Consider the following 23,077-nt stretch of genomic DNA (forward strand, 5'->3'; position numbering starts at 1 on the left):
GAACAGCACAGCTTCCCACGTGCTCCTGCTCACCTATATGGCAGTTGTACATCCAGATGCGCTGTCCATCATACCGGCTCTTGCACTTCATCACATTGTTTGAATAATCAGATTCTGCCACTTCGTAGTTTGGGTTAATGACGATCTGGGAAAGGGTAAACAAACATCATAGAACCAATGAAAGATGCTCAGTGAAATGTAAATGGCAAAGAAGATGGTCTCTTTCTTTGGTGTTTGATTTTTATCCACGCTGGTGCTATACAATGACTTTAAAAAAAAAACAGATTTTTTTTGATAAAATGCTTTTTGAAGAAAAAACCTATCTAAAGATAGTTTTAATTAAGATACGTTATAGCTCAGATATCTCATCATGGAATAGGAATTTTACATTCTAATTTGATAGTATGAGACAATATATTCATGGAACTCATTTACAAAACTTTTCTTAAACTTTACAATCGCTCATGGATTAGGGACCCAATTTCATGGGGTTCCCATATAGATTATTTAGGTTAATCTTTCTAATCTACCCAATGGGACTCAATGCTCAGTTTTGCAGTTCTTAGACTGTGGATTTGTGTCTCTAGAGATAACATACTTGTTAACAGCAAAAATGTTTTTAAATAAATAAATAAATACATGGAGAGGTGAGAAATAACAGACCTCAACTCTATTGTCCCTCTGCAAATTTGTGTACACAGATTCAATCCCTTACCTCTCTCTAAAAGTGCAAAGGTTCAAAAAGTTCAAGGAATAGAAGATTGTTGGGGGTGGAATAGATCTGGACAAGGAGGAGAAGTGAGGGACATAGGGTTGTTCTGTTAAAATATATGTTTGCTGTTGAAGAAAAAAATACGGAATACTTAACATTGTTGTTTTTAGTTAAATAAAACAATTTAAATGTCTGTCTGGTGATGTTCTCCTCCTAAGACTAATGATAGTTTACCTCCCAATGACTTCATAAATATCTGCTTCAATTACCTTTGGTAAATGAAATAACCAAATAAACATTTCATTTTCTGATAGAGCTGTAAAACTAATCTGAAAAGCTTTCAAAATCAATCACTATTTAAAAATGTATAGTGTGTACCTTGTAAATATGAAACCTACATCTATCTCTGAGTTGTGAAGAGTATGTATTAAGATTATAACAACCAACAAGAATGCACTTTTATGTAGAAAACCATGACTAAATCAAGTCTTTCTGACTGGTGATTTAAATCAAATCCACCCCATACAGCGCCTGGCACGTGACTAGAGCTCCAAGGTCTACGGTAATACAAATAATTAAGAAGAAGAGCTGGTCAGAATATTTTTAAAAGCCTGCATTTTTTTCTAACTATTTTTCAGTTTATTTTCTGACCAGCTGTATTAGTAAATCCTTTAAAACTCTTTGCTACATCACAAGAGATTTCCTTAGACACAATGAAACAGTTTCACATGGAAGAGGATTTTTCACATTTGATTGCAATATTATTTGCATGCTCGCAGCACCCAAAGAGCTAGGTGCTTCTCAATCCCAACTGAAGACACTGGACCTGCCTCAAAGCTTACAGGCAAAGGGGAGGCTTGATTGTATTTAATAGGACAGCTGTCAAGACAAAACTAATTTATTTAAAAAGCTTTCTCTCTGCTCTCTGTGTACATGAAAGGTTTTAGATTTTTTACCCTTTCCATAGTTTGTTTGAATTTCAGTTCACTTGGGCAATGAAAGTAGCATTAAAGTGAAACTGACGGAAGTAGCACTGGTGGATTCCCCTGCTGCAATGTTAGAGTTAAAAGGAGCACATGAGAACGATCAGAATTCTTTTCACTCCTTAAATTACAGACAATGCTGTTTATACGGGGGTTTGTAAAACACTTAATCACCAGTCACCTAAATTTTTGTCCGAAAATGACTTGAGCATTTCTGAAGGAAGGCTGGAACAATTGTATGGTATTCAAAATATGGCGCAGATCATAGAGGATTAGGGTTGGAAGAGACCTCAGGAGGTCATCTAGTCCAACCCCCTGCTCAAAGCAGGACCAATCCCCAACTAAATCATCCCAGCCAGGACTTTGTCAAGCCGGGCCTTAAAAACATCTAAGGATGGAGATTCTACCACCTCCCATTCCAGTGCTTCACCACCCTCCTAGTGAAATAGTTTTTTTTTTCTAATATCTAACCTACACCTCTTCTCGTGATCTGTCTGTTGTAACTGGCCATGCTACCTTGAGCTTATTTTTAAAATCACCTAAGATTGATAGAAATGTAACCAGTTTGCTGCTAGATACCAGTAGACAAGTGACCACCTCTATTGCCCACATTCCAGTCCTCACGTACCTGGAAGAGATAATCTCCTGGTGGGATATCAGTAATGTCGACCCATTGGCAGTCAATATCATGACGATAGACATCCCAGCATCCCACTGTGATTCCTTGTTCCCCAAAATTAGCACATTCGTACTGTTTCTGCACATCTACAGAGGAAAGAGGTGTGGACACAGAGTGCATGTCAGAACAATCGCAGCTGGTGTGGTGGGTATTCTCTTAACATCACTATGAGACAGGCAGTTCCTCTGTGAACAGAAGAGCGTATACACAGTGCTCCTGAGGCGAATATCGTATCTTAGGATAGTGCGTCCATCCCAAAGCAGCATTTATGAACTCAATGGATAGGAAGCCCCCTGAAATGCAGCCACTTCTGGGGTGGAATGCAGCAGTGTTTGTGACAGAAGGCCACAATGCTACATGAGAGGAAGTAAATAATTCTGTGTCCTTTTGAAATTAGAGGGGGAGTTTTAGGAAAACAGAATATAAATACATGAGTTGGAATTTATCTGGGACAGCAGGTTAGCACTTCTCATGTAGAAAGTGCCAGTGGTTCCTTCAACTCCCTCAGGAGACTTTAGGTCTCATCCAAAATGTTGCAGCTATAACAGTCTGCAGGGGCAGGGAACAAGATGATATAATGCACACCTTTTTCCTACCTAATCACCCAGATCTATGGCTAGGAAGTACTTGTGTCATTGGAAAATCTGGCCTTACATTTCTGACTCCAAACAGCCCTGCACCCAAGGAGCTGAGCACGTCTGAAGCTCGTTATTCTTCATGTAATGGCACCAGGAACCTTTTGTAAGCACCAATAGATTTCGACTCTTTTCATGGTTTAAAGACTAGGAAGCATTGACCTCCTTTGCCTCAAGAACAATCACAGCTCTTGGATGAGCAAGTTCGCCATCCTCCCTGCTAAGGGACATGGCTGGGTCTTTGGATCCTGAGAACACCAATAAGTTCCCTACACAAACTTCCCACGCTATGTGGATATAGCAAGAGTACCTGCTTCACATTCAGTGTCTTCCAAACAGAAACTGGCTTTATGTCCTTCGGCCACCTTGGTACCATTGAGGTTCAACAGATCGTAGTGTGTAAAAACCTCCATGCTGTGATAATGTCTGTAAGAGACAAAGAAATATAGTCTTCAGTTAGGATAGCCGTTAACTTACTGCCATCTTAAAAGCATAGCGTAACCCCTAGAGAGGAAGGATGGTCCAGTGGTTAGGGCGTTAACCCACAACTTCGGAAAGCTGGGTTTAATTCCTGGCTCTGCCACAAACATATTGTAGGACCGTGGGCAAATCACTTAGTTTGTGTGCCTCAGTTCCCCTGTAAAATGGATGAATGCTGCCATACCTCATGCATTAAAGAGCCATTGGCCATTATCTTTGAAAATTCGTGGCGAACGGGGGAAGTCCCGGACGACTGGAAAAAGGCTAATGTAGTGCCCATCTTTAAAAAAGGGAAGGAGGAGGATCCTGGGAACTACAGGCCAGTCAGCCTCACCTCAGTCCCTGGAAAAATCATGGAGCAGGTCCTTAAGGAATCAATTCTGAAGCACTTAGAGGAGAGGAAAGTGATCAGGAACAGTCAGCATGGATTCACCAAGGGCAAGTCATGCCTGACTAATCTAATTGCCTTCTATGATGAGATAACTGATTCTGTGGATGAAGGGAAAGCAGTGGATGTATTGTTTCTTGACTTTAGCAAAGTTTTTGACACGGTCTCCCACAGTATTCTTGTCAGCAAGTTAAAGAAGTATGGGCTGGATAAATGCACTATAAGGTGGGTAGAAAGGTGGCTAGGTTGTCAGGCTCAACGGGTAGTGATCAATGGCTCCATGTCTAGTTGGCAGCCGGTGTCAAGTGGAGTGTCCCAGGGGTCGGTTTTGTTCAATATCTTCATAAATGATCTGGAGGATGGTGTGGATTGCACTCTTAGCAAATTTGCAGATGATACTAAACTAGGAGGAGTGGTAGATACGCTGGAGGGCAGGGATAGGATACAGAGGGACCTAGACAAATTGGAGGATTGGGCCAAAAGAAATCTGATGAGGTTCAATAAGGATAAGTGCAGGGTCCTGCACTTAGGACGGAAGAACCCAATGCACCGCTACAGACTAGGGACCGAATGGCTCGGCAGCAGTTCTGCGGAAAAGGACCTAGGGGTGACAGTGGACGAGAAGCTGGATATGACTCAGCAGAGTGCCCTTGTTGCCAAGAAGGCCAATGGCATTTTGGGATGTATAAGTAGGGGCATAGCGAGCAGATCGAGGGACGTGATTGTCCCCCTCTATTCGACATTGGTGAGGCCTCATCTGGAGTACTGTGTCCAGTTTTGGGCCCCACGCTACAAGAAGGATGTGGATAAATTGGAGAGAGTCCAGCGAAGGGCAACAAAAATGATTAGGGGCTGGAACACATGACTTATGAGGAGAGGCTGAGGGAACTGGGATTGTTTAGTCTGCAGAAGAAAAGAATGAGGGGGGATTTGATAGCTGCTTTCAACTACCTGAGAGGTGATTCCAGAGAGGATGGTTCTAGACTATTCTCAGTGGTAGAAGAGGACAGGACAAGGAGTAATGGTCTCAAGTTGCAGTGGGGGAGGTTTAGGTTGGATATTAGGAAAATCTTTTTCACTAGGAGGGTGGTGAAACACTGGAATGCGTTACCTAGAGAGGTGGTAGAATCTCCTTCCTTAGAAGTTTTTAAGGTCAGGCTTGACAAAGCCCTGGCTGGGATGATTTAATTGGGGATTGGACTAGATGACCTCCTGAGGTCCCTTCCAACTCTGATATTCTATGATTCTATGATGAAAGAGCGGGAAACCAAGAGTGATTGGGGCCACATAGGCATCTCAGAGAGATGGAAACCTTAGCCACCTTAGTTCAAAGGGTACAGAACATTAAGTTACTGGCCAGAAATTAACAGCAGAATGAGGTAAATTTAGTTTTGAGCTCATTTCACTCTGCCTCAAACAGGATAGCTGGGTTCATACACACAGTCCACTTCATAATTTTAACCGGGCACTAACAGAGTCAGCTTGATCCTGTCTGTGCTGCTGTCAGACAGGTTCCTGCTCTACACAATGGCATTGTAGTCAGGGTGGTTCCACCACCAGCGTGGATAAATTTGTGTGTGTGTGAGAGAGCAATATTGTGCATCAAGCCACTGATTCAACAAAGTTGCTTAACTTTAACCATGTCTTTAAGTCCAGCTGAAGTCAGTGGGACTTGTGCGTAAGTGCTTTGCTGAATACGGATGGACTTAAAGACATGCTTAAAGTTAAGCATGGACTTTGCTCAGTCAGGGCTTAGTTACACCGATATAACTGAGATCAGAATTTGTCCCCCGCTCCTTGGAACCAGTGGTAGAGCGAAGTGGCTGGAACATGGTTGTTGCCAGCACGGTTACCATCAAAGGCTCTCAGATACCATGGTGATAAGCACATGAACAAAACAGGCCCCAAATCCTGCCATCTGATCCCTGCGAGCAGACCCGTGCCAAGCCTCACTGATTTTAGGAGCACTCGGGATGGGCCCCAAGAGTTCATCCACACCGATCCCATTGCGGGATTGGGCCAATTGCACAGAGCCTAATCCAAAATACATTGCTGAAGAGCTTTTAAAAAGTGGCTCGACTTGAACAGAAAGCAGAACTAGCCCTCTGCCTGTAAAAATAAATCAGGGCTTCTCAGTAAATGGTGCTCCCAAATACTGTCAGTTAGATGTTTGCAACACCAAACTACGGATGTGTTCATTTAACTAAAATGTGCTTCCAGACCAATGAAAAGCATTTTTTCCCTATAGGAAAAGAGGATTTTTCTTCAGCCCCCCCCTTCCAAAATTGCTGTCACTGAAATCACTGCCAGATGTTCTTAAGTCTCCCTTCACCTGGACATTAAGTGGCTTTTCTCCATTTTTGTCCTGCTCCTGTGTCACATGCCTGCTGAACAGGGGCTTCCAGTCCTGGCCTGAGACGGCTGGAAAAAAGAGGAGCATTCTCTGGTGGCCAAGCTGCTGATTTTGAAGTCGTCTATTTTGGCTGCCTCCGCTGCAAAAACATTTAGAACCTGGAGTCTGACTCAGTTTCTAAAATATGCGTCTGCATCATTCCAACTGGTGCTTATATTCCAGTGTTTACAGACTGGAGAGATGCAAGAGGAATATAGTTCATATTTCTCCAGGTAAACAATCCAGTTTCAAGCACACAGAGGGCCTGTAGCCTCTTCCCGAGCCTCTCCTCACTTCATTTAAGATGTTTTCCAAAAGACACAGACCTTTGCTCCTTTTAAACAGCCAGTCTCAGTGCTTGGATGCTGTTGGGCCATGGTATTGTACGAGTCTCTATGTAATAAGAGGGATTCTTTCACAACGTAGCCACCTTGAGAAAGGGCCAACTGCTGAAGGCTCAGAGAGGAACCGAGCCAGCAAGCAGTACAGAGGACCACAAAGAATCTGGAAGCTGGTGAAGAGGGTCAGCTGGATAGAATAGTCCCTGTGGAAGGTACTGTGTTGCCGAAGCCTCTCTACTGATCCCTCCCTGTAAATGCTCACTCACTGTTTGGCAGACAGTGGAAACCTGTCCCCCAATAGGGTGCTGAAAGCAACGACAAAGGGGATGCAGGTTTCTTCTCTCTATTGGTAAATCTCAAGTTGGTTTCCCTTTCCATCTGCCAGGCAGGATCTCCTGTTTATTTTCCATCTGTTTTGTGCAGTTGTGGAGCTGGCCCTACCCCCTCCAACCTTGCTGGAGCATGGTGGAGATGTCCTGACTCTAATGAAAGTCTGCCCAGAAGATGGACCTTGGTTCATTAAAAGCAGGTTGGCTGATTGCGGGAGTCAAATGGGAACGAGATACAGGAGGAAGGGCTCCAGCTGGTCAAAGGGAAAAAGGAAGGGAAATGGGAGCGGAGGTTTTTGGGAGCCTGACTGAGGAGATATGAGCGATTATCTTTGAAGAGTCGTGGAAGACGAGTGAGATTCCAGAGGACTGGAAAAGGGCAAACAGAGTACCAATCTATAAAATGGGTAATAAGGACAGCCTGGGGAATTACAGACCAGTCAGCTTCACTTCTGTACCCGGAAAGATAATGGAGCAAATAATCAAACAATCAATTTGCAAACACCTAGAAGATAATGAGGTGATAAGTAATAGCATGGATTGGTCAAGAACAAATTGTGTCAAATCAACCCGATAGCTTTCTTTGACAGGGTAACAAATGGATGGGGCTGGGGGTGCGAGGAAGTGGTAGAGGTGGTATATCTTGACTTTAGTAAGGCTTTTGATACTGTCTCGCATGACCTTCTCAAACAAACTAGGGAAATGCAACCTAGATGGAGCTAGTATAAGGTGGGTGCAAAACTGGTTAGAAAATCATTCCCAAAGAGTAGTTATCAGTGGTTCACAGTCAAGCTGGACGGGTATATGAAGTGGGGTCCCAATGGGATCAGTCCAGGGTCTGGTTCTGTTCAATATCTTCATCAGTGATTTAGATCATGGCATACAGAGTACACGTATACAGTTTGTGGACGACACCAAGCTGAGAGGCGTTGCAAGTGCTTTGGAGGATAGGATTAAAATTCAAAATGATCTGGACAAACTGGAGATATGATCTGAAGTAAATAGGATGAAATTCAATAAGGAAAAATGCAAAGTACTCCACTTAGGAAGGAACAATCAATTGCACACATACAAAATGGGAAATGGCTGCCTAGGAAGGAACACTGCAGAAAGGGATCTGGGGGTCATAGTGGATCACAAGTTAAATATGAGTCAACAGTGTGACACTTGCAAAAAAGAGCAAACATCATTCGGAGAAGTATTAGCAGGAGCGTTGTAAGCAAGACATGAGAAGTAAATCTTCCATTCTACTCCACGCTGGTACAGCCCCAGCTGGAGTATTGTGTCCAGTTCTGGGTGCCACATTTCAGGAAAGATGGACAAATCGGAGAAAGTCCAGAGGAGAGCAACAAAAACGATTAAAAGTCTAGAATACATGACTTATGAGGGAAGATTGAAAAAACTGGGTTTGTTTCGTCTAGAAAAGGGAAGACTGAGGGAGCGACACGATAACAGTTTTCAAGTATGTAAAAGGTTGTTAAAGGAGGAGGAAGAAAAATGGTTCTCATTAACCTCGGAGGACAGGACGAGAAGCAATGGCCTTAAATTGCAGCGAGGGAGGTTTAGGATGGGCATGAGGAAAATCTTTCTGTCAGGGGGGTTAAGCACTGGAATAAATTGCCTAGGGAGGTTGTGGAATCTCCATCATTGGAGATTTTTAAGAGCAGGTTAGACAAGCACCTGTCAGGCATGGTCTAGATAATACTTAGTCCTGCCGTGAGTGCAGGAGACTGGACTAGATGACCTCCCAAGGTCTCTTCCATTCCTACGATTCTTGGCACCTGTCCCTTAGCTTAGGGCAATCAGGTGGTGAGCTCTTGTTTGAGGGTTATGGAACCATCGATGTTTCTGTATTACAAACCCCTTTGCATCATCCATGGGGAGGTTAAGGAATCTTACCCAGGAACAACTCAGCGTAGGCTACTTCTGGTGTCCTTCAGTGATTTCTGATTTCTCAATAAAGCAAGCCACAACGAGATTCCAATCAGTTGTGCTACCTGGCTTCATCAGTGATTTTATATTGTAATAAACTGTGTGTATGCATTTGCTATTGGTTGGAATCATAACTGCTTAAGTGTGTGTCATAGGCCATATACTCTTAAGGAGCTTCTCCTTTACTCCAGTGCTCCAGGCCTGTGCTTTTGAAGCAGAAGGATCTGAGTTCTATCCCAGATGTCTCCATGAAGCCTGAGTGGCAGTGGTGTGCAGCACAATGATAATGGCTCAAACATCTAGAAAAGGCCAGTTAGTGCTATTTGGGATGGTGGCTTTGAGATGTGGATGGGCCCATGTCCATGAGGAAATGGACCCACCTTATCTCTCATGACCAATAGAGGGCAGCAGATTGGACTGTGTCTTTGGTGCTTGCATTTTGATTCGCAACAAGTGCAGAGGGACCTAAGCACTCACCTGTGACAGTCATGCCAAATCCAGGCGTGGCGGCCATTCTTGGGGCGGAAGTCAGCCTGCCCGTTGTTGTGGATCTGGGAGGAGAAGCGCAGGAGCCTCCTGTAGCCAGTGGACACGGATGTGTTGGCAGCCGAGGTGGCCAGACAGTTCTCCTCAAGCGCACACTGCAGCAAGAACATCGGGCGGTCCTCCAGGTAGGAGGTTTGCTCCACCACTTCGGCATTGAGCACCAGATCCGGGGCAGCTGGTCATGGGGAAAGGAAAATGTCTTTAGACCTATCCACACCAAAGCGACGGTTTGCCACTCAAATCGTATCCCAATTGTAGCCATTGGCATAGCTGCCCCGCTGCGCAGTCCTAGAGGGGGCAGGACAAGGCCACAATCGGCGCTGTTTGAAACCAAGGTTTTCAACAAACTGCAATACACATGGCAGTTGGCTCAGGCTTGAGAAAGTGCAGAGATGTTGCTGGTGAGAAGGTCAGTGCAGGAAGCAGTGGCAAATACCGGAGTTTGGAGGAGGAGAGGCAGAGCACGTGGGAAACAGGAGGCTGTTCCCAATATGAGGTGGAAAGCCAAGGGCTGGAGAAGATACTGGAGAAAGCAGTTACAGAGGAGCCGAAGACGGAATGAAAGCAGAGACTGAAGAAGGCGCACGAGAGGAAGAAAGAAAATCAAATCAAATAAAAAGCTACGTCCCTACCGCTGCTTTTTGGACATTTAACTCTGTATTATTCAGACAGTCAGTGGATCCTAACATTTGCCAGTGTGTTAAAATAGAAAGATGGCCCAATGATTGGTATGAGCCTCCCTCTTTCCTCCCAGCATCCCAAGAGAAGCCCTTTGGAAGGGAAATCTCCACGATCAGTATCACTCTTCTAGGTGTCTTGACGACTGGAAGAGGAAAATCCAGTAACTCACTTTCTGAGCAGGAAACTCCTGCGGCGAAGCGGCCGCCGCCTCTGGGGCACGACACCTGGGCCCCGTCGTGCCGGCAGTGCGCCAGGGTCATCTCCGTCCCGGAACACTTCACGCCACTCATGACGACGTCATTGGCGCTGACGTCTCCGTGCCAGTACCAAGTTTCCTAGGGGGACAGAGAGAGAAATGGGTCATTTGATTCCAGTGGCAGGTGCTCCTCTTCGGGAGAACGTCCAAGCCCAGGTCACTGTCAGAAGGACAGACCCCACCGGGGTACTTTGATATGCAAGTTAGATCCATCCAAATCCCATAACTCCCACTGGAGTGAGGGGCAAGTGTGTACGAGGCAAACTATAGCACGGGAGACAGCATCAGGGTTTGTGGGGAATGCATGAACATTTGCATCTGTATTTGGAACGAGCCCTTTTCATATTCCTGGAGAGGTAATGCTCCCCTCAAAGCAAATCATTTAGAGGCCATCAAGCTAGGAAATGCTTATTCTGAAGGGAGACAGAGCTCTCACATCTATCACTTTGGGGCACATTTATTCACTTCAGAAACCAGGTAAGCCAGTTATTAATGATTTGCAGCACCATAGGGGAGACCCAGGTTTGAATCCTGGGTCAAGATTTCCAAAAGGGCCCAGTGATTTTGTCTGCCAAACTTGAACCACCTTAAAGGGGCCTTGATTTTCAGAGGGTGGGTGCTCAGCACTGTGTAAAAACTCAGCCCCCTGCCCGCCCCTTTAAGAGCTCACAAGTTGGGCAGCCAGAATCACCAGTCACGTTTGAAAACCCTTGCCCCAGCCTTCAAAGACTAAGGAGATACCACTACCCTTTGGAGCAAACTATAAGTAAGTGGTTAGTGTTCTGGGCTACCATGTGGCTTCTGTGCTAACCTCAGTCATGGGCCACCTGGCATGCAGAGATCCTGGAGCTGGGCTAATGTTTGCACAAGATGAGTTTTGCAATTCATCAGCCTGTCTCCACATTAAATTAGCCAGGAGCCACTTCCAGTTTAATGAGCTGGATGGGAATCCCTTTTTCATACGAATACCAGGCTCCCCAGAGTGTGGGACCAGCCGCTGCTGTGCAGGGAGGCAGGAAGCAACAAGCAACAAAAACATAAGTTACTGTACATGGAGTGAAAGGAGAATGTGTGTCCACTGAGCAGGAGGAAAACTTAAAAAAAAAAAAAAAAAAAGTCCCCCTCGCCCATTTTAAAAAGGAGGAAATAGTAGCAAAATATATATAACAATATTCATAGACATTCTGGTGATTATCACATTGATTCCTATATTAGGAGGCCTGCTTGGGCTTTTCAACCCGGTCAGAGATTGGGATCTTCATTAACAGGTTATCAGCGAGTTGCCCTGACAAGGGTACACGGTTTCATTGTTTGACTTGCTGCTGGGATTTTGTACTGTCTTAAGGCAACTGAACTCTGTAGCAAGTGTATATATTTGTACACATAAGTATGCAGTCAGCCCTCGTGACATGGGTGTTGTACCACACCATCCTTAACTAACTCCCTTGGGCTTCGAGCCATGCAATTTAAATAGAGCAAAGTTGTAGCAATCTATATAAAATGAGCTGGAATTGTTGCCAATAGATACTTTAGAAAATGGCACATCCCGCCTTTTGTGGCTGTACTGAAGCCGCGGGGGTATCCGAGACAATCAGATGTCTATCTTATGATAATACTAAGCCCTTTGCATCTACAAAAAGCACTGTATAGACTTTTAGCTAGTTAATCTTCACAACTGCCTGCGAGGTATTATCTGTACTGTATAGACAGGGAAATGGAGGCACAATTTAACTGAGGTTAAATGACTTGCCACACAATGAGTTGCAGAGAATAGAAATCGCGGGATCTGACTCCCAGTCCCCTGCTCTAAGGCAGGAGACGACACTTCCCTCCCAGAGCTGGGAGTAGAACCCAGGAATCATGAGCGTCCTTTGTGCTGAGCATGGGTCACAGTTAAACATGGTTAAAAACATCTCTCCTTGTTTTTGGATATGTTTAAATTCCACTTTGCTGTAGTCCAACTCTACATCCACATCTCCACCCAGCCAGTTTATGAATTCATCCTCTCGGTCTGTTGGGATGGGCAGATACACTGCCACGTTAGGATGTCTGCCTTGCAACATCTGTGCGTCAGGGAGGGCCAGCAGGATGCTCCAGTATGAGACCAGAATGCTGTTGCATGACTAACACCAGAGATAGAGAATTAACAGCCAGACTGGCCTGGTGCAAGGCAGAGATGGTGTCAGCCAGAAAATAGGAAAACCCAGAAGATAAACAGGAAGGAATGTTTTGAAGCAAACGTTTTCCTATCGGAAACAAACGCGTTAAAGGCCTCTGACATGATTTTAGGGCCAGGTCCTCAACTCCCCAAGGGCAGCAAATGGTTCAGTGGCATAGTCTGAAAGGGTAGCATGCTGTACCCAGAAATTGTGAAGTACTGTCTGCTGAGAGCTAGACAAGGACAGGAGCATCTCTGCTGGTTAGAGCTGGAATCTAGGACCCAGGAGTCCTGAGCTGAGATTTTCAAAGCAGTTCACAGGATTTAAAATTAATGGAAGATGTGTTATTAAATCCCCTGAACAGCTCGGAAGATCTCAGCCCTCCACCTATTCCCAGCTCTGTCTCTGTGTAACTACGGGCAAGCCACTTAGCCTTTCTGTGCTCAGCTTACGTAAAACCGATATTGTTATATTTAACAACCGCACAGGGCCGTTACGAGACTTAGTGGGTTAAGAGGCAGGATGGTCTAACACCTATAGCCCTCACCTGGATCTCAAAAGATCTAGATTCAGTTTCTGGCTCTGCCATCAACTTCCTGTTTGACCTTGGACAATCTGTCTGTCTCTCTCTGTCTTAGTTCCCCTCCTGTAAAATGGAGATAACATTCCCTCTTCCCCTGCTTTTACCTTTCTTTCCTATTAAAACTGTAGGCTCTTCAGGGCCGGGGACTGTCTCTTACTAGGGGTATATACAGCACTGTGGGTCCCTGATCTTTCTACTGTAATTCCGTTTGGGGAGTGCTTGGAGATCTGCAGCTAAAGGGGGAACTGAGTATAGTGGATTAGTTGTATCCACATGAACTCCAAATTAATTGTAAATATGGACAGTTTCCCTGGTGGACCAATGCAGGATTATTCCCCACTGTCCCTTGCCCCGTCTAGTAGTCCCAAGACTTCTTCCTCCTGGCTAAGAACCCGACTTTGGTTGCAGCTGCAGGGGGTGAAGTAAAAAAATCACCTTAGGCTGATCTATGTGAAAGTGTCAAAGCTGGGAATGCATTTCAGGTAGAGAAGGAATGGTCTGTACCATGGCTGCTGTTGCGACACACTGTCTCGTTAACCCTGTTAGCAATGCCCTCTGCACACACAGCTAACCCCTGTTCCCCACAGTGTTGCTTTATGTTCATGTATATCATGCACCCTGGTCCCACATAAGGGTCTTTTCTATTCTAAATACCCGCGGCCCCTGCTAAAGGAAAATATCTCGTTTCAAGACAGCCTATTGGTGCCGCGTCAATAGAGCCGGGAGACCGGGCAGGGCGGTGTTCGATGGAGGCAGCCGCCCTGGGCTCTTGTACGCTAGCTTGGCAGCTGCACAAGAAAATAAACTCTCAGAGCCAAAGCAGCGGCTTGTGAAGGTGGATTGCTAAACCAGCCGTGAATTCAAAGCCCTGCATGAGAGAAATGACAGCACTATGCCCCCACCCCAATCCCTGAAGAATTAGGCCCTTCTGACCAGTGCTAGGACATGGTGGAGGGAGGATCGCCATCAACCTGAAGGCCTACAGTGGCGGGAAATCATTGCCTGGAGGCAGCCTACAGGTCACTAGTTTAGGGCATGACGAACTAGAAGAGCCCAAAGGCCACGAGGTTAGTGGCATCTCCACTAGGCCACTCACCCCAAACCTGGGGTGGAACAACCTGGGCAGCCTCAACATACCAAAGGAGGGGAGCAGCAACTCAGCCTTCCCCTCAAAGCACAACGGGGCAGGCCGGCTGGCTGGAGAAATGGGATGGGAGAGGGTAGTCGGCCTATTGAGTGGATTCCTGAAGACACCGGGGAAGAAGTGGCTGCATGGGCAAGCCCCTGAAGGAGGAACTGGATCCTAAGGGAGTGCAGTAAGGCCTCCCGATCCAGTAGAACTGCTGCCAGGTAAGGGGAGGCTGGGGCCTGGTGGGGAAGAAGCTTCTTTGGAGGGTCTCTGGCTACATTAACATAGGAGCATTGTGCAGCTTTGGCCGGCTCCCTCAAAAGCTTTTGTATAGGAATTACAACGTTTGGATTGCCAGGGGCCCTGTTTAATCTCAATGGTCTTCCAAGGACCTATATGCTCCATCTCTGGCCCTGTTAGTTGCTCTATGATAATGCTGTCTAGAGTCTGCCATGTTCTCTGGGCCTAATATTTAACATTCTCCATGGAGATCCCAGATGGAGTCGTTTATTACACAGAGACAATAACTCACCTACCACAGAGCGGCACTCAGGTTTTGCCTAGAGTCTCACCTATCTTCAGAGCGAGCTACCCAGTCCCCGGCAGGATTCAGGAGCTATAAGTCATTTGAAGGCCTCACTCTTTACCCACATTAAACAAGCCCAGGAAGGCAGCTGGCATTATTTTGTACTGTGTTATTAGGGTGAAGCAAGATTGTGCTAGGCACGGCGCACCCACAGCGAGACAGTCCCCTTCCCAGAAAAGCTTGACATGTTTGCCTCAGTTCTGGACAAGGGTGTCTCTTGGGACAGGCCTCTGTTGCTGCCCCATTCACTAGCTGTCCTGCCTGGCTGGCTTCCTTTATCGGGATTGCATTCTGCCTCGCTAGTCTCCTACTGCCATTTCGTTTGGATCGGGTAACTCTCTGCTCCCTGTCCTAAGCTGTTCTGCAACGTTCCTGTGTCCTGCTAAGCTGCCGCCATATTCTAGCCTAGAAGTGCAGGGCAGAGAGAACAATCCTATAGATAGTCTCTTTCAGTCAAAGTGCTGTGGGGGGGGGGGCGGGGTCCCTTAGGATGGAAGTGGTCACAACATTGCCCCAGATGTGCCACAGAAACCAGCAGAAAAGGGGTTAGGAACTGCAGCCCTGAGATGCAAGTTTCCAGAAGGTTTGTTTTCCTTGGCAGCCCTGCCATTTGTGCCCTAGGGCAAGTGATATGGCTGCTCTGGTGCCCACTATGGTGGCAGCCCTGTCCTGTACCTATCAGCCATGATGTACTTTGTAGCGCATGCTGCACCCAAGGCTAGACCAGATCATTCTGGATTCACCGTGGGATGGAGGCTGTGGGCAGTGCATTCCTGCAGAGGGCATTCAAGGAGCTTGTGCATTCGTTTTGGACAGTGACAGAGAGAGGTAGGAACCTACTTGCAGAGCATAACTGGTGTCAGCCCAGAGTAAAGGGGTCATCGAGATCAAAGAGTTCCCCTTGGGATTTAAACAAACTCCCTTGGGCTGCTCCCAACCACTCACCCCCTGGAAGCCTTCGTGCTGTGGAAGTATAGTCCTGTCTCGTTGGCTGAAGGGCGTACGTGGCAGGCCCATGGAACAAACTGCTGGGAGCTAAGGGGCTGGATGGCTCCAGGGAATCTCTGCACTTGTGAGCAAAACCATTACCATGGGATTGACGCTCGGGGGTTCTGTGTGGAACAGTGAGGCTCCCCACAGCCTGGTGGTTCACCCCCTTCCCTCCATCACCTGCACCACCATCACTGCTGGCAGGCTCAGCAGGGAGGCCAAGGATAGGTTGGGCCCTGCAGACTGAACTGTCACGCACCTCACGGCTGCTCCTGCTAGCCCAGGGCTGCGGTACGCTGGCAGGGCAGCCTGCCCAGATGCTGCCTGCGCGGTACCTGCTCTGTGGATAAACACAGGGCTAGGGGCAAAAGGTCCCCTCGCTCCTCTCTGCCCAGAGCCCACGCCACAGAGAGGCGACGTACCTGAAAGGCGTGGCTGGCGAAGCCGAGGCCGAGCTGGCGACACACCACCATGGCTTCCACGGTGCTCCAGTTCTGGCTGCAGACAGTCCCCCACTTCAGAGTGCCATTGCGCTGCATGAGGACTTCGACCCGGCCCTCGTAGGGGTTACGGCCGCCGCTCAGACGCAGCTGCAGATGATCAAGGAAAGAGAGAAATAGTCTCTTCAGCTCTCTGAAAGCGTCTGCCAGGAATTTCCCAACTGACCTAGTTCCACATCTGAACAGACACAGGCTCGCAGATGTGGGCAGCAAAACACATTCTCCGCTCGCATCTAAGGGAGAGATTTATAAAAGGACCATCCCAGCTGGTGGCATGTGGAATTGTTTGCAATGAAGCTGCAGCAGCTGGTGAGGGAAAATTCAGATCCTTCTAGTCTCGCTGTGATCTTAGGGTTAAGGCACTGGACTGGGACTCAGGAGATCAGGTTCAATTCCTGGTTCTGCCACCGACTCCGTGTGTGACCTTGGGCAAGTCAATTCAGTTCTACAGCTGTAAAGTGGGGATGATAGTATGTCCTTCTCCAGCCCTTAGGGACGCAGGCTTTACCCGTTCGGATCAGACCCATCTAGTCCAGTACCCGGTCTCTGACAGTGGCTGCTCCCGACTGAAGCAGGTGCAAGACACTGGGCAGTAGACAGTTTTAGGGTAACAGGCTCCCCCGGGAAAGTTTTCTCTAAGGTCAGTTTTAGCCCTGAAACAGGAAGCTTTCTATCCCTTTCAACCTCATGTTAACAGTTACTACTGTCTTGTGTTATTCGAGTGGATAGTAAGCGCCTCTTGGCAAAGCCTGTCTCTCACTAGGTGTTTATACAGCACCTAGCACAATGGGGACTAAGCCTGGGGACTTTAGGCACTGCTATAATGGAAATAATAAATAACGTCTCATCATGCTAAGCAGGGGCCTACACAAACTGCAGGACATGCTGGAATTATTAATATTTATTAAGCACTGAGCCGAGAGGTCACAAAATAATTATAAATAAGACAGCTCCTTGCACTTTTAGAGCATTTTGCAGGCCTGGATCTCAAAGCCCTTTCCGAAAAGGTGGAAGGCAGTCTCATTATCCCCTTTTTAGAGATGGAGAAGCTGAGGCATGGAGAACGGAAGCGATTGGCCGAGGTCACACTGCAAGTCAGAGGCACTGCTGAGAATACAACGCAGAACACCAGACCCCCTCCCTGTCTTCTAAACCCTAGCAGGCTCTCTAACTTATCAGTATGGAACCATTAATAAACTCAGCTTGGCAAATCTTCTCACATCTTTCCATGACCTTATTATTATTTGCGTTTCCCTTCCCACCCATTCTCTTGTCCATTTAGACAGTAAGCTCTTCAGGGCAGAAACAGTCTCTTCCTATGTGATTCTCTCGTGGCTAGCACAATATAATAGGCACTGCTATCATACAAATAAGGAATAAAGGACATGCCCAAAACCTATGCACCACTTCTATGCTGATGAAATCTTCAGGATAGGGCTTGAGTACGGCATGGGCTTTGTGCAGACTCTCTGCACAGGGATGAGTTTCACCCACAGGGAATACTCAATGGCATTAAGCGTAGGACTTTAATATCACCGAGGGGCAGCCCAGCAGAAGTTAGGAAGCACAGCATTTGGGGAATTATTGTTCAGCTGCTCAAAACATATTTCGCTCTCTGGTCTAACATAATACAGATGTCAAAATTCATGGAACAAGAGTTTAGCCAAATGATTCTGACACGATCTTTGTTCTTACTGGCAAGAGAGATCCCGAGTCAGTGTTTGAAGGGCTGTGGCAGAGTACCAGTGGTTAGTATGAACCTCTGCAAGAGCCCACGTGCTACTTCCAGATGGACCAAGCCCCGATTCATACCCTCCCAGTCTTGGCTTTTTCCTTTGTAGAACAGAAAATAATCCACATCACACTGGATTAGTAAGCAGAAGTAACCTAGTCCCACACACATCTTAACTTCTAATGAGAGTTGGGGGTCCCAGGACAAACCCACACGACAGTGTCACTGCTGTGCAGTGGGAGAAGGAAGGGGAACACCACCCATGCGTGACAGCACTTTGATTGTAAATGCAACTGGTGGTTTATGCCTGAGGCATTTCTGTGCTGCCCATCACCATGGTATCTGAGTGCATCCCCCTGAGGAAGAGGTGCGTTCTTATCCTCCTTTTATAGATGGGGAAACGAAGACAGGGAGATGGTATGTATGCCCATGTATCGGAAATGATCTCTATGTCCCTCAGTCTTTGGCTGCTCAGCTTTAGACACAGTCTCTGATTTTTAGCGGTACCGAGCACCAGCAGCTTCCATCAAGTGAAATCAGGCCCCAGGTGTATAAAGTTGGGCAATCAAAAAAACCCAGAGACACACAAAATTAGAGGCTGCTTTAAAAATCTGGCCCTAGGTGACCTGTGCAGGGTCACCCAGGACATTTGTATAACAGCTGAGAATGCAACCCTAATCAAGGACCTTAGCCAATCAACCATCCTTCCTTTCAGTATGGAACATCCTCATATCCTGATGGAGCTTAAAAGGTAGTTAGCTCAAGGCCGACCCAGATGCAAAACCTCAACCCTGGATGTCTGCCCCGTGAAATCAGTGTGACTGTTCGCTGCTCTAGCTCCCTCTTGGTCTTCCTTGAGAAAAATCTCACTTGCTCACGTGGGGGGTGAGATGCCCCACTATGCAGAGAGCCAACACAGGCACCACTTAAGCCCTATTTTGAAGGTTAAAGTGGGACTCAAGTGGCCCACAAACCTTGCGCTGGGCCCATTGCTGAGAGGTTAATTTCACCCTTGGCTCATCTGACACCGACACAAAGCAGCAGAACGTTCCTCCTGAGCAGGTGCAACGCCAGAATGAGACACACAAGGCTCACTTTGAGACACAGCACGTCCGTTGCAGGATTTTCATTAGAAAGCAGAATTGCCAGAACCAGTTATTTCCCCAGAATATTTTTCGGGACTGGAAAATAACACAGCCCCAGGAAAACCATTTGGTCCCTCTTCCGAAAGCTGTTTGATTGCAGCTCCAAAGTCACAAGTAGTTCCAGTGTTTTGTCTTTCAGAAACGTTAAATACGATTATCATCTTGAGGAAATGGCTTCAATCTTAACCGCGTAATCTCTGACACATGGCAGCTCATTAAAGTCACAGGACGCTTTTTGTTTTCCTTTGAGACATCCATGCCATGTGTTAGCATTTCTCAGCAAAACTTATTCTATGTTTCCTCTCCTAGCCTCCAGCCTAGTTTGACACGACCGTTGTTTTAGGACGTAGGCCTTGAACAAGGATAGTGGGACATAAAAGGTGGATTACATCCTGTGCACGCTGATTGGAGCATTAAAGATCTATCCCGCCTCCACAAATCACTAGACTAAATGACAGTGGGTACCCCAGGTTAGAGTCTTTAAGAACTCCTTTCCCATCAACAGCTTAACTGAGGGTCATGTGTGTTGTGCTAGCAGAAGTCAAGGGTGATGGGGCTAATATTTAAGCAATAATAATTTTAGCTATGCTTGACAGGCTACTTTGTACCTAGATGCATCGTTAGGTGCCTAAATACCTTTAAAATCTGGCCCTAAGTCACTACTGAAAATGGGACTTAGGCACTTTTGAAAGCGTTACCCCATGTCCCTCTCACTGTCAACACAGGGTTATGCCCAACTGTGCATTTCCTAGTTTTTTTGTCTGGCCTAGTTTTATGTCTCAACTGATGGGGCTTCCACCACTTCCTTCGGGTGACTATTCCCACAAACACTTTGAGATCATAATAGGTACTCGGGTACTATAGTGAAGAAGGCCATATAAGGAGGGGGTGGGGGGGAGAGAGAGAGAGAGAGAGAGAGAGACAGACAGACAGACAGACACACACACACACCACATTGTATTCTTGTTACATCCACATAATTTGACTTCTCACCTGATTCTGGAAACCCATGGCTGGAACGTTGCACCTTACAGCAGCATCTTCTTCATGGTTACAACTGAGCGACTCTGTGTTGAACTTGCAGTCTGTGATGGATTTTTCAAACCCTGTACAGTCTATTTCATTTAGGTGAATGGGACCCATTCCTTCAAGAGAAAGAAATAAAGGGTGGTCATTTCCCCGCCAGCCCCCAAGGAGAGGGAAGATGAAATCAGCAAAAGTTTATATTATTGCAGATGATCAACAATGAAATCCAGCATTCAACACACCAGCCCGAAAGGACTTCAGTTGATTTCTGCTCATGTCATCTTGCTGCTTGTTTTTAATGTTAAGAAATTATTTCCAGTAGTCTAAGATTTTCAAATGTGCCAGAAATAAAGGAAAAGCCAAGTTTCCACTCATCTGTAATTTACACACTTCAGCTGGAGAAAATTTTTAAAATGACCCAGTTTTTTGGCTGGTTTTATCGGACAGGAACCTGCAGTCGATCAAGCCCTGACATTTTAAATGGGGACATATATACATGTGCCAGGGCAAGAAAACAAAGTATGCAGATCCTTATAAAACCCCAGCCAAACAAGTAATCTCAAATACAGGTGTGCAGTCCAAGATTCCAAGAGCACCGACATTAACAAGGATTGTAAGAGGGTGTGGTCTTCAATTGTTATCGTTTGAACTCTCTCTAGGCATTTCTATAGCAGGAGTCACTGTATTGTCTAGGCCTGAGGATAGGTGTATGTTCAAATTTCTCTTCTACTTGACCTGCAGAGAATACCCACAGGTAATCAATAGTGGATCCAATGACACTTGAAACAGTGTGGTTCCTAGCATGACAAATGACTGCACAGAGCTGCATCTTGCACCAAGTAATGCCACATCATTCTTGAGCAAGAGACAGCAGAAAAGGATGAACACACAATACTCCCTAGTGGTTACATGTTGGTTACTCTCATATCCAGGACCTGGGTTCAACAGCTGGTCAGGGATAGAGGCTTTCCCCTGCTCTTGGTGGAAGGCATCAGATAATCCACTAGGTCTTTTCCAACTCCTAACTTCCAACTTCCATACTGGATCAGTCCTGAGATCCCTGCAGTTCAGTATCCCCTGTCTGATAGTCATCGCCAACAGGTGTCAGAACCCCGCAGAAGATGATGTGGGATAATCTGCCCCACATATTAGGTCTCAACTTGGTCTCTTGACAGATCTCTAATTCCTGTGATTGTCTATGAGGAGAGAGAGAAAAGACAAATCTTCTGAACTTTACTATGGAGTCATCCTCTCTCTCAACTCAGCAGAAGCCAAACAACTGGCAGGTGGCATGTTCTACAGATGAATCATTTCAGTGTAGCCCACAGACGGCTATGCACATCTGACCCAGAGGTGTTCCAGATGCTCTTTGCTGGCTAGCAGTCAGCTTTAGCTGGAGGGCGCTGGTGGGGGAAGGCATTACCCACAGACGAGGTTTCCAAGAAAGAGGAAGGAGGCCACCCACTCTTACTAAACATAAGTTACCTTCCCCCACCTCTTTAGTCAGCCCTTATCCTTTGAGGTGGATGTTAAGAGGCGCAGATGTCGGAAATGGCAAGCACTCCAAAAGTCATCACTTTTTTAAAAATATACTTATAGCACACAGCAATAGGCACCAGGCTGGTCCACTTGTAACCATGACCTTGGAAAAACCGAAGATGTCCTGTGAGCACGTAATAGCAAGTGGGCAAACCAGGGGGAGAATGGCAATGCTTGTGTCATCACTGTCGACCGCCACAGTTGATTTCTTATTCCCCGTTGCTGGTTTTATTACAGTAGTACCCAGAGGACCCAACTCAAATCAGGGCCCCATTAAGCTCTGCATATAACCAGTAAGAAGAAGTCCCTGCCCTGAAGAATTTGTAATCTTCAAGGACCAGACAAAGACATTATCATCATCCTCATCTTACAGCTGGAGAATTGAGAAACAGAGCAATTAAAGGACTTGCCCAAGGTCACCCAGGGAGTCTGTGGCAGGAAGCTGGGAACTGCAGATCTCCTGAGTCACGGGCCAATGCCTTAACCACAAGACCATCCTTGTTCAGGCCTCATTAAAGAATAAGCTTACCCATCTCCATAGCTGTTCCTTTTAACCTGACCCTCAAAGGAAAGGGCTGACTAAGGAATGCAGAGGCGGATAACTAGTTTACCAACAGTGGTGGGGACTCTTTCTTGGAAAGCTCCGACACCCACCCTTCTACTAAATTTAACTACTAGACAGAAAGTAGAGCTGGGAACACCTTTGGCTCAGACGTGCATAAATCTCTGTGGTTCACCGATCCACCTGGAGGACTTGGCACCAGTTCAGACTTCTGCTGAGTCACGACAGAGACCAGTAAAAAGGGGTTCAGCAGCAGAATCCAGAAGCATTTTTCTATTCGCTGCTCCTCTCTTCTCCTCAGAGCAATCACAGGGACAAAAGATGGAAAGGCCCAATTAAATCACCTGACTTGACATCCCGATAGTTCTCTTCCCCGATGCTCATAACTCTGTATTTTGCTGTTTCAAGAGGGCAGAGGATTATATTTTTTTAAAAAGGAAAACAACAACGGAGGTAAATGGGGAAATGTGTTTGTGCCGGTTGTTACTTCTTTATCTCATTAAAATCCTTGTAATCTACATCTGCAGAAGGTGAAATTGACACAAGTGTTCTGCCCTCTGTCAAATAGCTCAAGAAGGTGGTACAGTTTGATCTTGCCAACAATCGCACCCACTCTGGAGTCTGTGGAGAGTTTCGGACTGGAGGGGCTTAATGCAAATATTTCACACAGCTCTCAGTAGGATCCCCCGTTTGACTGAATTTTACCCACCATTCATTGCTCCCCACTCAAGCCAACTCCCATGTCCCCAAGGTTTCTGAAGCCTTTGACCAA

The 23,077-nt window shown here is 46.4% G+C and overlaps 1 protein-coding gene across 7 annotated transcripts in view; it reads right to left on the bottom strand.

The window, feature by feature from the left end:
• The window catches only part of LOXL2 (lysyl oxidase like 2), a 103,761-nt gene that overhangs the window by 2,596 nt on the left and 78,088 nt on the right, over positions 1-23,077 (bottom strand). For all 7 annotated transcript variants that reach the window (XM_027830484.3, XM_043536255.1, XM_043536258.1 and 4 more), the window contains 7 exons: positions 20,172-20,323; positions 16,224-16,391; positions 10,268-10,433; positions 9,349-9,592; positions 3,320-3,435; positions 2,324-2,460; positions 34-145 (listed from right to left, as the gene is read on the bottom strand). In XM_027830484.3, coding sequence (XP_027686285.2) covers positions 34-145; positions 2,324-2,460; positions 3,320-3,435; positions 9,349-9,592; positions 10,268-10,433; positions 16,224-16,391; positions 20,172-20,323 — 1,095 coding nt within the window. The remainder of the gene's footprint in view (positions 1-33; positions 146-2,323; positions 2,461-3,319; positions 3,436-9,348; positions 9,593-10,267; positions 10,434-16,223; positions 16,392-20,171; positions 20,324-23,077) is intronic.

The sequence above is a fragment of the Chelonia mydas genome, chromosome 26 (genome assembly GCF_015237465.2).
Source record: "Chelonia mydas isolate rCheMyd1 chromosome 26, rCheMyd1.pri.v2, whole genome shotgun sequence".
NCBI classification, from domain to species: Eukaryota; Metazoa; Chordata; order Testudines; family Cheloniidae; genus Chelonia; species Chelonia mydas.